The following is a 17,086-nucleotide window of genomic DNA, read 5'->3' on the forward strand; positions in this document are numbered from 1 at the left end:
TTTTATTTTTTATTTATATTTATATATAGCCTATTTTTCAATATATAAATGATTTTATTGATTTAATTTTATTGTGTGATTTTTGTTATGTGATTTCAGAGTGTGGATTCTTCTTTTTCTCTTGTAGATTGTTGTTAAAGGACAATTCCAGTCAAATCCTGGGGCTCTAGTTTCCATGTTTCCAACATTCTGTGTTATAAACTGTTTTCTTGTCTGTTTACATTTACACTGTTTACTGTTTACATCTATTGCACGTCTGCCCGTCCTGGGTGAGGGATCCCTCCTCTGTTGCTCACCCTGAGGTTTCTCCATTTCCCCCTGCTAAAAGGGTTTTCTATGGAGTTTTTTTCTCAGTGGATGTAAGGGCAGAGGATGTTGTTATGCCATGTAAAGCCCTTTGAGACAAACTGTTGTAAAAATGAAATGAATGAATGAATCTGAAGATTTCCTTTGTAATGTCTCCTGTTCTGCAGTAGTTCGGTCTGTCCCCACATGGCCACAGCAGCGTAGAATGGGAGCGGACGGATCTTAGGCTGTTTACATCCCCCCAAAGATGCAATTTTTCTCCACAGACAACGTCAGATGTCTTCAAACATACACTGCAGGGTTTGTTTACTTCAAGAAAGCAACATGTTTGTAAACGGAGCTTTAATACAAAGTCTCGCATGAGAGTCAAGTTGACCGTCTCACTTACAGGTCGACTGAATCTCCTGTTTGTTTTATCAACAAAGGAATATCAACTCAGAGCCACAATGTCTTTGTAGCAGTGAGAGGAAGTGTGGATATTGTTTATTTTACCTGTAAGTAGCCTATACTGAGCGCGTCAACTTGACTTTGACTTTGGAAGACTGTATTACAGCTCCGTTTACAAACATGTCGGCTTTCTTGAAGTAAACAAACCCTTCGGTGTATGTTTGAAGCCATCTGACGTTGCGGTTTTGTGGGATGTGAACAGCCAGAACAGCCAAAGATCCGTCCACTCTCATTCTACGCTGCTGTGGCGATGCAGGGACAGACACAACTACTGCAGAACAGGAGATGTTAAAAAGAAAATCTTCAGATTCATTCTTTTAGACCTAAAATATTAGGAAACTAGAGCCCCAGGTTGAATTTGCCTGGAATTGTCCTTTAAATGTGTTCACTCATGTCTTATGTCTGTTCCCACCTTGCTTGAGATTATGTGAACAAGAATTTCCCTAATAAGGGACAATAAAGTCTAAAGTCTATTTTCAGTCAACATGTCTGCCATAAAAAGGCCCATATGGTGACAGACTGAATCAGTCGTCCAACTGATCAGTTAGAAACTTGAGGCATTTAGTGTCAATGCATCTTACTTGTTATTTGATCCTAATCAAGAGAGAAAAGGAAAAATAATAAAGACATCAGCTTCATACTATCAGTCATCGATGGCCCTGATCTCTAAATAGGCCTATCTAAATATTGATCAATCATAAATTGTTCAGGTGTTGTAAACTCTGCAGGACGAGTTGAGTTTTATTTAGGCCTATTGAGTTTTTATTTTCTCCAATTGGTTCTTGACTTCAGAGAAGATGCATTTTCAATTAGCCTATAAACATCAAAGTCCTGATAAAGGCTATAAATGATCAACCTGAAGATTAAAATGGAAGTAGGCTAGAGGAGCAGAGAGCAGTCGGTCATATGTAAGAAAGTTAATCAACAAACAATTAGTTGATCACCATTTTGACATTTAAAGATGTGAAGGTGATTAAATATAAACATGACTTGAGGAAATATAATGAACTAAAGGAGACGTGATGGAGAGAGTAGCTAACTGACTGACTGACTCACCTGAGCTGCAGCCACACGGTCTAATTCACCATGAACAGATGAAGTGAAGGAAACAGGTGAAGAAGAAGCTTTAGTATAATTAAAACCAACCAGGACACCTCTGGTTGTCATGGAAACTCGTCAGCTGATCGCTCACCTGGGCCCATGTCATAAGGCTCGTTCGAGATGAACTGCGCCTCGTCTGGACGGTCGGCGAGAGCAGGCGGCAGCAGCAGGGGGCGGTGACAGAAAGCTGCAGTCAAGTCGGACAGTTTCCAGCCGCCGTCAACAGGAAGTCACCAAAGTATATTTCTTATGCTGTACTGCAATTGTCCAATAAATAACCATTAGGCTATATTTCTCAGGACAATATTTTTTTAAGCAGTATAGGCCCACAACATGAGATTCATATAATCTAGCATTATACAACAACACTAGTGTTTGCAGTCCTAACTAAGAGCCAATCAGCTCGTGATCCGGCGCGTTTCCCATCATGCCCTGGGGCTGCAGGCGGTAGCAGTCGGTGGAGAGCAACTGCGGCGCCTGGCTCTAAAAACTGCGGCCGCCTTGATCTCGTGAGGTTATCGTTGCAGGCGCGTGCATGACGTCAGAGCAAGTCGGGATCAAGTCGGACACAAATCTAACCGGCATGCATTGTGCGCTGGTCACCGGCGATCGATTCTGCACACGCCTGGCTCATCTCGAACGAGCCTATAGCTACTTCACTCATCCACGCGCTCATTTCATGGCCGAACTTCCGGATTCCTCCTCCTCCTCGCGCCATCGTTCATTAATCTTCTTCTTATCCACCGTATTATAAATGACTCGTTTTCTTTAGCTCTTTACCTGGTGCTCCATGGTGACCACCTGGTGTCATGTTAAACCTTTCACTTGACAAACGTGACTTGATCGATCAGTTCCTCGGACTTGTTTGCTCGTGTTTGCTAGCCGTGATAGATTTGCGGAAGTAGTAACCGGAAGTAAGTCGAGTGGGCGGGGCAAAAAACTTTTTTTTTTAAAGGAAAAAAAGAAAAGCAGGAAGAATAAAAAACGAATAAAATAACTAGGCCTACAATAAAATAAACCAGTAAATATTATTGAAAAATAAATATGAATATGATTTTAACACAAACAAAACAAACAGAAAAACTAAAACACTGTCCAGATGATATGAAATAGCTACAAGATCAAAACTAAAAACCTAGCTTATAGCCTAATACAAATCAAATTTCTAAAATTCCACAAAATAGCAATTGTGTTTATTGTGATTGTTGGATAAAGTAATGGTAACAAAAAAGTTTCTAAAATGCAATTGAAGCTCCATTAGGAAGGAGTTGAAGTATTCTCTGCTCAGTAAATGATGGTCTGTTAAAACCCCTGATGAGGATACAATCATGTTTATGTTAAAGCTGTTTCACTTTGTTGTAACTTAAAGGGGAACTATGAAAATCTGGTCTCTTCTCCTCTGTGTTGCTAATCCTCCTCTCCTCCATGTGCATTTGTTTTGGTGGCGAGAAATCAATCTATGGAGCAGTGGATAACATCATCATATATCATGTTACCATGTGTATATTTGTGTAGTCTTATCTATCATAAACAATAGATTACGGGTTACGGTGCCCAGACGAGAGCTGGGACACCGGGTCGGAGGCTCTGATCTTACAAAGTTGGTTTTCAGCCAAGAGACGCTGGGTGGAAGGCAGAGTGCCTCCATTCTCCCTGGAACAAGTCTGTAGGAGCCAAAATATATTTTGCCTGTTCCTTTACATAGGTTTTACGTCATTGCATTGATTGCGTCATTGTGTTGACACATTGATGGGGTGTGGTTATTTCTTTTACCTACGTATTGCGTGTGGTGGCGGGAGCTTTGAACACAAAGGGAGAGAACTAGAATCTCTAATAATTTACCTTCATTTCACCTTATCATCTCACCGTTATCATTATTATCTATTGAAAGTCACAGTATTTTTCCATTTGCTATAACTGCTTATTGGCTCTTTTTGATTTTTGTTACAATAAACACTTTAAACTGATCATGGACTCTTTGTTTCTTTGGACACGTAACAAAAAAGCTTTGAGTTCCTCAGCGACTGAAGACAGCTGCAATAAAGTCTTTTAACCATCACAATTACTCCAAAGCTGTTTAATTTAAACATAATAAAGGTAAAAATCTTGCATAGTTACTCTTTTATATCAGCGACCAAGCTCAGTTCTGCTCCAGGTTTGTGTGAAGCAGAGATCTGGAGGTACAGACTGATTCAGACATGTCTAAATGTGCAGCTATGGGGATACATGCATACATTACATTACATACAGTGAGTCACATGACCACATCAGACGCCTCAGGGTGCAGGAGACCCCCCACGACTCATGGAGGAGGAAAACTAGGCCAACGTGCTGACAGGCTGCGCTGCACCACGGACACTGTTAATTCACTTCCTGCTTTTCAAGACGACACCGACGTCTTCACATCACATGACCAGAGGACTGACACACTGACTCCTGTTACCCCTGGACATTTTTGTTTTGATTTTTGGCAAGGAGGTGTATCTTTGGGTAAACTCTGGATGTCCCGAGTTTCAGAATGAAAGTCCATTTTATGGACCTGTAATGTATTTTAACGACACCCATGACCTTTCAAGTGGACAAAAATGTCCACCTCTACTCCGCCTATGGGTTTTTTAATGTATTTTAAAGTAAAAATTTTAACTAACAGGTATCACCATGAAACTTCCCAAGTTTATTACTCACATTGAGACAAATATTTTTTGTATTACAAGTTTTGTCAAATTTTTGTGTTTAAATATGTAAACGAGGCAATATCTAATGAAATATGCGCTAATTTCCAGAACCGAAATCTGAACAATAAAGCTCCTTTCAAAATTCTTGTTTTATTTTGTTGACATATTAGAGTCAGAAGTTTTCACCGAGGGGATTTTGGATATCTCTTTTTATCACTAAAATACCTGGCCAGGAAGGGGTTAAACATTTTGAAACCCATGTGAAAAATGATTTTCATGTTTAGTCAAGACCCAGCTCTATATGTATCACAAATATTTTGGGAGTAACTGATGTCTAAATTTTGTCCAGGGGTCATGGATGTGGTACAAATTGAAGGATCATCAAAGGGGTTAAAGGGATAGTTCACTCAAAATTCAAATTGCACTCATTATCTACTCACCCTCATGTCGACTAAGGGCTGGGAGAAGTTTCAGAGTCCTCCGTGGCTTCTCTGAGTTACAGGGGGTCTCGGCGTAGCAGTGCATTGTCCATATAACGGTTGCAAATGGATACCACTTTTCTTCGTAACAAAAAGACACACCAAAAAACATCCAAATACCTCCATGCTGCTCGTATGTAATCCAAATTGGACGAACCAGGAAGAGGAGCTTCCGCTACAAACAAGCTTGAAATATAGACTTATTTAATTTTTTTCTGAACAATTTCGCATTTCGGGGCTTCAATACAAGACGGACATTACATACGAGCAGCATGGAGGTATTTGGATGTTTTTTGGTGTGTCTTTTTGTTACGAAGACAGTTGGTATCCATTTGCAACCGTTATATGGACATGCACTGCTATGCCGAGACCCCCGGTAACTCAGAGAAGGCACGGAGGACTCTGAAACTTCTCCCAGCCCTTAGTCCACATGAGGGTGAGTAGATAATGAGTGAAATTTTTTCCCTTTAATTTAGGCTTTTTTCCCCCCTTGAATGTCAACACTGCACAAACCATATGAATGAGACACCTGAACACAACCTGCCCTAATATAACTCATAGGTACAAATAGAAGCAGTTGATCCTGGATGTTTCTATATCGTTGTTGTTTTCCATTCAGCATCAAACGCAGTCGTGTCTGAGTTTCCTTCAGACTCTGAGTTTCCTCTCAGTCAGTCAGTGTATCGACCTGTAAACAACACACCACCACACGGCTGCTGCAGGACTCTGTAGGAGCTCGTCCTTCGTGCCTGCAGCATGAGGACGGAGGACAATGTGTGGGTTGTGTGTTTGTTTGGACACAGCGGTGCGTCCTCGGGGAGCGACAACACCGCAGCACTAAATGTGTTTTTCATGCTCTGAGCTCGGCACAACGTCGACGAACACACAGAGAGACAGAGACAGAGAGCTGTGGTCTTTTCTCTCAGTGTGTGTGTGTGTGTGTGTGTGTGTGTGTGTGTGTGTGGCTGCTGGTCAAGGTCGTCCTGTAGTGTACCAGGCCTGCGGGGGGTGAGCGTGTACTCAGCAGCACAGAGCTTTACAGGAAAAAACACCCAGCTCAGTTTGATGTGTGTATGGATGGAGAACGTCTTCTCCTTGTACCCGCTCCACTTAGTGACATGTGGGCAGCTGCCAGGACGACTGGGTCTGAAAAACACACTGAACTGAAGCCAAACGGGTGATAAGAGAGAGAGATGAACTAAAACTGAGCCCAGGATCTGATCTGGATCAGTGTCTGTTTAAGTCGTTTTATTAAAAATACAAGATAAATGAATAAAAATACAAAACATTTCAATATATAAATATAAATGAATAAATATCTATACAAATGTTTGTCTTTCATCATCATCACCAGTTGAGCTGTTGAACCTGCAGGTGTTGATGTGTCTGTGTGTCTTGGCCACTAGGGGGCAGAAGAACTAATGAGTTGATGAACTGAACCCACAGTCTGAACAAGTTGCAGGTGGAAACTCATGTAGATTTTTTTTTTTTTTTTTTTACATAAAGACGAATTTATTGACTCATTTAATTTACCCTTTACTCTATAATTCCATCTTCTTTATGCTTATGCATTTATTCATTTACACTAATTTCATTTCATTTCATAACCTTTACTTAAACTCGGAGATATACTGAGGCGTAACCTCATTTACAATATAGTCAAGATGAAACACAAAACATATAAGGACAGGAGACAAAACATTTGAAACATACAAAAGCATAACAGAATGTTATTTATTACTTACTCCCCTCCTTCTCCATCTTCTTCCTCTTCCAGTATTTTTTGAAATATTGATTTTGTGTGCTGTTCCCTTCTCCTAATGGTACTTGTTATCTGATATTGTAAACCTTAACTGACATATATCTTTATGGTTGTTGTTCATTTGTTAATTCTACTGGTGCTGCTAACTTTAATAATGGTAATAGGCCTAATCTGTGTGTGCTCTTGTACTGATGCACAATATGTCTCTAAAACACAGGCACCGTTAAATCTTATTGTCATGTAAATGCAGCTAAAAGTTCTGGTTTGTAGAAACCACATTATTATTCATGCAGATGCTGGTTTGATGTCACTCGCTGATGTGTAACAGTGGATCTGAGCTGGAGGGGAGAGCGCCCTCTGGTGGATACAGACCATCACTGCTCTCCCTCTCCCTTCCTCCTTCCTCCTCTCATCCTCTCATCTTCCCCTCAGCAGACAGAGCAAGTTGAAACACTCATCCATCATCCACGTTTCACACACAACTCATCTTTTCTTTTCTTGGAAATTAAAACTGTAATGACGTCACAGCCTCACACCTCCTCCTCTTCTGTCTCCACGATGATCGTCATCATTGATTAATCTCATGATTATTCTCTTGGTTAATTGTTTGACCTGCTGGTGAAAGTGTCTCTAATTACATTTCCTAAAGTCTAAATTACTTTTTTTTTTACGATCAACTCTAAGCCCCTCCCCCCAAAAAACAAAGATAATTAATTATAATATTAATTATAACATCAAAAATAAATAAATATTTGGCATTTTTGAATGATTCATTAGTTGATTAGCACTTGTTTTTTCTTCTGTATTAATTAATCTGTCATCATTTCAATATCAGTCCCAAAAAAAAAAAGAAAAGAAAAGGGGAGAAACTCAGAAGCTGCAGTTCCCACGGTGAAAACGAATCGTCCTCGCAGGGCCTCGGCTACGCCTCCTCACTCACTGTGAACGACTCCTCTCTCCTTCTGAGACACGTTTAAGGGAGTGGAACATCCTCATTTTGATTTCTGGGTCACAGGCTCGAGGACAGAGGAGCGAGGACAGAGGAGAGGAGAGGAGAGTGGAGGAGAGGAGAGGAGAGGAGAGGAGAGTGGAGTGGAGGGTAGGGGATGAGTCTCCTCCCTGTCTTGTCTAAATCCTGCTTCCCCTCTGAGCCCCGGAGGCTGATGGAAAGGAGAGGCAGGAAGCCAGGAGCACATTTACATTTTAATCACGCTGATAATGTGCATTGTCCTTGTTTAATAAAAGTGGATCAATGCCTCTGTTTTATCTGCCACCTTGGAGAAAGAAAGAGGGATTAATTGAAGCAGAGAGAGAGAAAAGTTTCTGCTGTGTCCAACTTCATGCATTAAAATCTGTTTATAAGGGCCCAGACTAGAACAAATGCTGCTGCTGCTGCTGCTGCTGCTGCACTAGGAAGCTTCACCAGTGTAAACTCTATTTTTATCACTGGTGTTGTTCTGTTCTGGCTCGGTCCGTCCCTGTGGAGAAGCAAGGGGTCGCCTCAGTTCACACACACATTTGTTGTGCTTTCCACCAGTCGCTGCTGCTGTGCTGCGTCCAACAGAGTTACAGATACGAAGCGACTGACTGTCACAGTCATGTGTTTGTGATCAGAGCTCAGCACAGACTCACACAACTTAAAGAAAAAACAACAACTGACCCAGTTCTGTTCGTAAACACGACTCAAGGTGAAGCGAGGTGAAGATTTATAACTGTGTCCATCAAGGACTCCAGTTTATACTCAATATACAGAGTAAACAAGCCAATAGACTCTGTTTTAAAGCTCCAGTATAAAGGTAGATGTTTGTATTAAAGCTCCTTCAAAATAAAGGTAGATGTTTGTATTAAAGCTCCTTCAAAATAAAGGCAGATGTTTGTATTAAAGCTCCATACGATATAAAGGTAGATGTTTGTATTAAAGCTCCTTCAAAATAAAAGCAGATGTTTGTTTGTATTAAAGCTCCATGCAGTATAAGGTAGATGTTTGTATTAAAGCTCCTTCAAAATAAAGGTAGATGTTTGTATTAAAGCTCCATACAGAATAGAGGTAGATGTTTGTATTAAAGCTCCTTCAAAATAAAGGTAGATGTTTGTATTAAAGCTCCATACAGTATAAAGGTAGATGTTTGTATTAAAGCTCCATACAGTATAAAGGTAGATGTTTGTATTAAAGCTCCATACAGTTTAAAGGTAGATGTTTGTGTTAAAGCTCCATACAGTATAAAGGTAGATGTTTGTATTCAAGCTCCATACCATATAAAGGTAGATGTGCATGTGTAGTGTGATTATAAAGCAGCTCTAGGTTCTATATTAATACTGTGAAAGTATCAAAGCCTCAGTCCACAGAGAAATGCACACAGCCTGTATTCAGAAACTGAGCCTTAAAACCAGCCGTCAGGACTTCCTGTCACTTTGTGACGTCACAACAAAGCCCCGCCCCCTCACCACCTGGACCCACCATCCAACAACCAACTTGCAGGATTTGGTTTCTCTGAGTGTTTTATTCTGAAATCTGCTCTATTTTTGATTGGATCACTCAGAAAACAGTCAGCCAATCAGAAGAGAGTCTCAGAATCCCTCTTTTCTGATTGGCTAACACCGATCTGTTGTTACTGGAGCTCCACACTTGACTGTATAATAAAATAATGAGCCAAACACAGTTTTTATAATCATTGCACACATGTATTTATGAAAAAGCATTGAACAGTAGACAAAGGCTGGTTATTTATTTATATTTAACATATATTATGATATTGATAGGATAACTACTTGGCTAAATAAAAGTGGATTACATTGAAGTGAATAGTTGTGATTTGTTTTTGTTTTTTTTGTTTGTTTTTTTTAAAACAAATAACAGAAATATGGCAACGGTAAAGGCACATGTTAGTTTAAAAATATCAACACCACTGTGAATCAAACATTTGGCTCCAGGTTTTTTTTCATAGTGGCTTCTGGTTTATGACAAGTCCAACATCATTAATAATCCGTCCTCTGTAAATCCTCTCAGTCTCCACAGGACGATTCATCCCGAAGGTCCTCGAGGAGACGTCTCCATCACAACGTAGGATAACAACGAGAAACCAAGGGAGGAGATTAACCTGCGCCCTGAGACTTAGGTGTTTCTTTTTTTTCTCTTTATGATATTTCCAACAATAGTTTCTTAAGAAAAAAAAGGTGAAATACTGAGTTGATTTCCCACAGTGCAGCAGGAGCACGCACGTTAATGCTTGTCCTAGCTCAGGTTAATCTGAATGAAATCTGTTTTTTTTTCTTTTTCTTTTTCTCTTTTGTAAAATGTTGTTTTTGTAGTGTGGCTATTACAAACATCTGGAGAGAATCAGATAAAAGACAAAAGACAAAAAAAAAAAAAAAGGAAGAACCACAACTGAAGAGACTGACGAGCGTAAACAGGAAACAGACACATAGAGTAAATATGATCTGAACGCACTGAGAGACATGTTCTTGAAATATGAAATACTCAATGTCCATTAATGAAAACACGTTTAATAACAATATCTCTGCAGAGACGTGTCGCTGCCGACGTCTTCCCTTGTTTCCACTGTGTAGGACGTTTATGTGAATGGAAGAAAAAAAACAAAATAAAGAAATAAAACTTGGACTTGAAGAAATTCCTCAGAGCCTTGAAATGCACTTCAGGAAACAAAGGTTTTTCATTTTAACAGAGAGGACACTTGAGCGGACGCGGCGGCGGCTTCCCTTACGTTAGTGCACCTCGCCTCGGATTGAACAAGAACTACTGAGGAAAAAAAAACAAAAAACAAAAAAGAAAAACGCTGAGAAGCTTTTATACACGGAGGCACAGATAGGTTTATGCAGAGACACTTTTCAGCTGCCGGTTTGAGCACGAGAGAAGGGCACGAGGACGATTATAGGGTTTCACTGTAGACGGCTCAGTGTGGGAACGTCCTCGCGCAAGGTCACACAATACGGGAGAGGGAGAGGAGGGGTGTGTGTGTGTGTGTGTGTGTGAATACTGCTGCAAATCAATTCACATGCATCTGTCTGAGAGAGGCAGGTGTAGACTGTGCAGCAAAACTGTGTGTGTGTGTGTGTGTGTGTGTGTGTGTGTGTGTGGAGGTGTTTGTTATTCATCTGCAGTTTAGAGATGCAAGCCTTTGAAGTCAACAACAGCTACAGAGTTACAGGCTGACAGCGTCCAGTCAGCCAGGGTGGGGATGTGTTCAGGCGCACTTCAGTACATCCTGTAAAAGTCAGTCGATTTCACATTTTTATCCCTACATGATGTGGAATAAATGGAATTAAAATATTGAGGCACAAAATCCTGGTTTATTTGAGATCCCTTCGCTGAGATCTTGTCATATGAAGCGTTTGGTCGGTTGGAGTAGAAAATGAGTTTCATTTGTTTTTTTTTTATTGGTTTAGTCGAGTAAAAGGCAGATATTGATTTATTACATGTGGAATATCATGTACAAAGATTAATTTGGATATTCACATGAAACATTTAGACCAGCTGGAGGACACATGGCCGACCAGAAAACAAGCTCCTTATTGAGATAATGTGCTGATGGGTGAATTCATTTAACACATGTTTTTGTTTCTTTTCATTCTACATGTTATAGCTCTGTTTCCTGTCTCCATATAGACATATATAAGACTACGTGATGATGTAAATTCTACATCCAAATGTCTAAAATGTTAAGAATTATTATATTTTTATCATATTTAACAGTCCTTTCATTGATAATCAATTCTGTTTTAGCAGTTTCATTGATTAGTAATTGATTTTTCCACTTCCAGAACAAACTGACCGTCCTCCCTCAGTGTCACGATGAAGCCGTGGTGCTGAAATGACTCATTTCATATAAACGCCTCATCATCTGATATCATAAAGTTAGTTCTTCTTTCCTAAAGAAGTTGGTAGTTCCTGTGAAGTATTCAATGCTGCTGAGTCATCTCTGATTTCCGTCACCACGGCAACGCGTTACAAACAGCCGTCACCTTCTTATCTCGCACTCTACTTGTCCATCACACATTTATAGAAATGTCACTTCCTGAGACACTTGTGCACTGACTGTTACTGAACATCACACAGTTTACATATTTTTAAATTTTGTTTCATTTTTGTTTTTTTCATTTATTTAATTCTGTAATTTTATTGTATAATGTCTTGATTGTCACATATGAGTGTCTGGACCCCAGGAAGAATAGTCCTTACCAAGGTGAGGACTAATGGGGATCCATAATAAACTAAACTAAACTAAACTAAACTAAACTAAACTAATCTCTCATTTAGTCTGTTTGAGTACAAAAAACAACAACCCTGTGGAGCCTCTGACTTACAAGTTAAAGAAGAGCGCCTGAACGCATCGTTAAGTTTTAGCTTAGGTAGCTGTAGCTGTTTGATTGGTTGCATCGTTCAAGAAGGTGGCGTCCTGTGAACGCAGCTTTGAGCTTTTCGTTACTGATCTCATGAACATGTGAAGTGGTTTCTTCAGTTGCTAATGTTGGGAGGGAGGGAGGGAGGGGGGCAGATGGGGTGAAGGGGGGTGTAGAGCCGTGTCATGTAACTGCCACAGAGATTGCTATGTGTGTGTGTGTGTGTGTGTGTGTGTGTGTGACGTATGCATCATTAGCGGCGTTGCTTTGCAGAACGAGCACGGGTCTTAATTAATTAGCAGCGGTGCGTTCAAATCGATGCGTTTTGCTTATTATGTTCAGTTTTAGTAAAAAAATACTTCACCGAGACAGAAAACAGCGACGCAGCGAATCAGAGAGAAGCTGAACCACGACTCTGGATCCTCTGCAGAGACACATTGATACTGCACACAGACAAACACACTGACAGATCTGTCAGACCTGCTACTGCAACAAAATAAGACATACAGTATCATTACAGACTGTATTTATACACATTTACAGATTCTTTTTTCTTATTATCCATGATTTGATCTGTAGAAATATTGTTGTGTTGTTGGTGCAGCTGTGGTTTCAGGATGTGTGTGAATCTAAATGGCTGAAAGTTTCCCTTATAAAAACATATTTCTTTGGCTCGTTGGATTCACTTGAGCGAAGCCTCAAGCTCCATCCTGGTGCACGCACTCACTCGCAGCTTTATACTTCATTACTACTATTATTATTATTATTAACTTTTTATCATCATAGTGTATCTTCACTGGGAACTGACAAGCAACAGCATTTAAACACATTTAGACTGGACAAAGTAAATATGACAAAACACAAAAAAACAACAACACATGACAGTATAAGCGTCTGAGAGAGAGAGGATAAGCACTGATACAGGCAAACTTTACTGCGTCTCGTTCCTGCTGCTGGAGTCGATGCAGCAGCAGCAGCAGCAGCGGTGGCGGCGGCGGCGGCGACGACAGGACTCGACTCTGCTCTGTCAGGTGCGTAGCTACATCACGAACAGGAGCTCAGCTCAGGAGTCTTTAATCCTGCTCAACAGAGAAGAGAGTCAGAGAGAATAAATTAGGATTATTTCACACAAAAGGAAGAAAATCTGTAAAATAACTTGTTTGTGAGCAGCGACAGTTAACAAAAATTAAAATTGATACGTTTTATTGATGCAGAGTCAAGTCTGTGATGAATTAAATTCAACTTTTATCTAAACTGAAGCTTTTTCCTTTAACACTTTTAACATTTCAAAGTAATTTTTTTGTTTTTCAGGTTTTGTTTATTCATCATATCTAATGTGATGATTAAAATCTAGTAAAGTAACTAATAGAAAATGTATCAACCGTCTTCATAATTGACTAATTAACTAAAAGTTTTCTGTTTCCTGTTTATCACATATGAAGAATGTTCTGTTTATTCTCTTTGAGAATAAAATAAATTGACAATGAGGAATGAAAATCTGACAACGTCACTTTGTGCTCCAGAAAACTGTACATTTCTTATACAGTATATTCCAATATCATCTTGACTTAAAGGGATAGTTCAACATTTTGGTAAACTGGCCCATTGCCATAATACCTATAGTTTTAGGAGTAGGTTCGTTACCTTTAATTGTCGGTGCAAGCTATTTTTAGAACGGTGGAGCAGAGCCGTGAGCTGCTCAGAGCTACGCTACAGAGGCTAATGGGATTTCTTGGTTTCCCTCATCAAATACACAATCCAACAACTCCAAAACGCTCTGGTGGACAAGTTGTGACCTGCACATTCACCACGCTATGAAATGCAGTGGTTACTGTACCTGTCCCGTTCCGAATTCAGTTCAAGGTGCTGCTACTCACTTATAAAGCCCTCCACGGCCACGCCCCTAGTTACATCTGCGACCTCATTCACCACCACACACCCCCAGCCGGTCCTTGAGGTCATCTGACCAGGGCCTCCGGTCAGTCCCTCGGACCCGGCTAAAAACAAAGGGGGACCGGTCTTTTGGGGCAGTGGCCCCTAGGCTGTGGAATGCGCTCCCACCCGATCTGAGATCAGTCCGGTCTGTTGACAGTTTCAAGGGTCAGTTAAAAACACATCTTTAAATGTTAGGAGTTTTTCCCACTGCCGATTTACCACTGTACATTGTACATATCTAAACTATACTGTGTATAAGATCCAAATGCGTTTTATAATATTTGTGTGATTGAATGTCTTTTTTTCCATACTGTGAAGCACTGGGGGTGCTATATAAATAAAGTTTTACTTACTTACTAAATAATAATGGAACGTCAGAGTAGCTTTAGAGGTAAATTCATGCAAACAGCTGATGCGCGTTCCCGTCGGGGGCAGTTTTTCATCAAGCAGTCTCTGCATTTACCTCTACAACAACTCTGTCTAGTAACTCTCTGTTATCATCTCATAGCGTGGTGAATGTGCAGGTCACAACTTGTCCACCAGAGCGTTTTGGAGTTGTTGGATTGTGTATTTGATGAGTTTGATGAGGGAAACCAAGAAATCCCATTAGCCTCCGTAGCGTAGCTCTGAGCAGCTCACGGCTCTGCTCCGCCGTTCTAAAAGTAGCTTGCACCGACAATTAAAGGTAACGAACCTACTCCTAAAACTATTACTACTTATGGCAATGGGCCAATTTGCCAAAATGTTGAACTATCCCTTTTATAAATTGATTAAAAAATCAGCGAGCTACCAATAAAATAACTGTTTGTTTGATTCTGGCCTGAAAACAATAATTCATCTTTTTTTTTATGTCCTCTCCGTCCGCGGTGTCTCCGTGTCCCACCTGTGTCTGTCTGTTGTCCAGGTAGTGCTGAATGTTGAGTGCGTGTTCTCCGGAGAACATGACGCTGCCGCCGTTCTCCTGGTTCACGGCTGAGGAACCCACCGCCGGTTCACAGCGGCTCCACTGGAAGCAGCAGGATCCCTGCAGAGGCGTCTGCTCCGAGAACACGCCGTCCCCCGACGACCCGGACAGCGCCAGCATGTCGCCGCCGCCCATCGCCGCCGCTGCCGCAGGGCCGGAGGAAGAAGAAAAGTGCTGGTCGAACATGCAGCTGTTGTGAGAGGCCGCCTGGCCGCACGCCAGCCCGCCCTGCTGAGGGTGGTTCAGTCTGGCCACGGCGCCGCGAGGCCACAGCCCGGCGGCGGCGGTGGCGGCAGCGTGTGGGAATGTTTGGCTCTCCGGGGTTTGGCCGTGACACGCCGCTGGCATCGGCATCGGCATCGGCTCGTGTCCGTTCTGCACGATGCCGGCGTGCTGCAGCTTCTGGCTCTGCTGCCACGGCTGCAGGCGGTGGCCCGTGGCGGCGAAGGGAACGGGGATGTTCGGCGCAGTGGAACTTAAGTCGTTACAGGGGATCAGCGGCGGCAAAATGTCCAGGATGCCACCGCCGGCTGCTGCTGCTGCTACATTGTTGTTTGGTTGTTGGACAGAGTTGTGCAGCAGCTGCCCGTTGGCCGCCAGCGCAGCGGGAGGAAGACGCTGTCCGGAGATGCCCAGGTGGCTGATGGGAACCGGCCCACAGGACTGGAAAGGGGCAGCGGCGGCGGCGGCGTCAGGCAGCGTGAGCTCTGGCAGCTCGATGGACGGGCTGAAAATGTCCTGGAGCTGCAGCTGCTGCAGGGGGGGCAGGCCGGCGGCGGCGGCGTTGGGGGGCGGGGCTAACAGCGGACCGCGGTGGGACAGTTTCTGGCTGCCGCCGAACGCCTGAGACTCCAACAGGCCTCGTGCGGCGTCCTGCTGCTGGTGGGCGAAGACCCCCTCCATGGGAGAGAAGGCGTGCTCGGGGCTCGGCGTGGGGAACAGCTGCGGCTCCAACAGCTGATTGGCCGTGAAGAGAGCGGTCGGCGAGTGGTGGTGAATGTCGTTGTTGTTGATGGCGGCGGCGGCGGTGAGGCAGCTGGGCGGGCTGGCGTCCGGCCCCTTCTCCTTGAACAGCACCGTGTCGATGAAGTCGAAGACGTCGTTGGCGAGGATGCTGTCCAGGTCGGAGCGCACGCTGTTCCGGTGGTCGTCCTCCTGGCTCGCCCGCTTCAGCGCGTTCTCCCACTCGATCAGCTCGCCGTCGTCCATCTCCAGGCCCTGCAGCGCCTCGCCGAAGTCGCCGCTCTGCGCCATCTTCTCCAAACTGTCGATCACCTCCATCACCGACTGCTTGGCCTCGTCTTTCATCACGGCCGGCTCCCCCGTGGTCGCCACCGCGCCGCCCTCCTGCCACGCGTCGCTGCCGATGCTGACCAGCGCGCGCGAGTCCATGAACACGCGGTCCGTGGGCAGCGGCCGCTCCACGGGCTGCGTGTACGCCGCCTCGTCCTGCCGCAGGAAGCAGTCCACCAGCGAGGTGGGCTGCGGCGTGTCCTTCTTCACCTCGGTGTCGCTGAACAGCTTGTTGAACTGGAACTCGGTGACGTCGATGGTGGGGCCGGAGTTGTAGAGGACGCCCTCGCCCGTGGTGAAGTTGAAGGGAATCTGCAGCCGCCGCTGACGCAGGTACTCCTCGCCCTCGGAGTTCCTGGGAGGAGAGAAGGAGCAAAAAACAGTCGTTACACGTTACTATTGGAAACACAGAGAGCTCAAAACATCATGAAGGAAGAGAGAAGGATCCGTCACTCACAGTAACGCTCTCTGATTGGCGATGATGAACTCGGGTCGTCCTCCTTTGTAGATGAGCTTGGCGTTGGACTTCACCCACACCCAGCCGGCGGACTTACTGAGCAGCCTGAACACCGTCATCCCAGTCTCTCCTGTTTTAATCACTGCAAAAAAAAACACAACACAACACACCAGGGTTAATATAGTTCACTACAACTAAAACTAAAACTAGCAGTGAAAAAATAATGTAGTAAACTGAAATAACAAGAGAACTGAATAAAAACTACAGTGAACGATGCAAAACTAACTAAAACTAAAGTTCAACATCAGC

At 43.0% G+C, this 17,086-nt stretch overlaps 1 protein-coding gene across 1 annotated transcript in view; it reads right to left on the reverse strand.

Annotated features, from left to right (window-relative positions):
• The window catches only part of LOC311004926 (uncharacterized protein), a 182,946-nt gene that overhangs the window by 133,987 nt on the left and 31,873 nt on the right, over positions 1–17,086 (reverse strand). The window contains exons 9-11 of the mRNA XM_083997151.1: positions 16,778–16,919; positions 14,947–16,675; positions 12,006–13,207 (exon numbers count right to left, since the gene is read on the reverse strand). Of these exons, the coding sequence (XP_083853277.1) occupies positions 13,202–13,207; positions 14,947–16,675; positions 16,778–16,919 (1,877 nt within the window). The 3' untranslated portion in view covers positions 12,006–13,201. The remainder of the gene's footprint in view (positions 1–12,005; positions 13,208–14,946; positions 16,676–16,777; positions 16,920–17,086) is intronic.

Source organism: Trachurus trachurus (genome assembly GCF_905171665.1).
Source record: "Trachurus trachurus genome assembly, chromosome: 21".
NCBI classification, from domain to species: domain Eukaryota; kingdom Metazoa; phylum Chordata; class Actinopteri; order Carangiformes; family Carangidae; genus Trachurus; species Trachurus trachurus.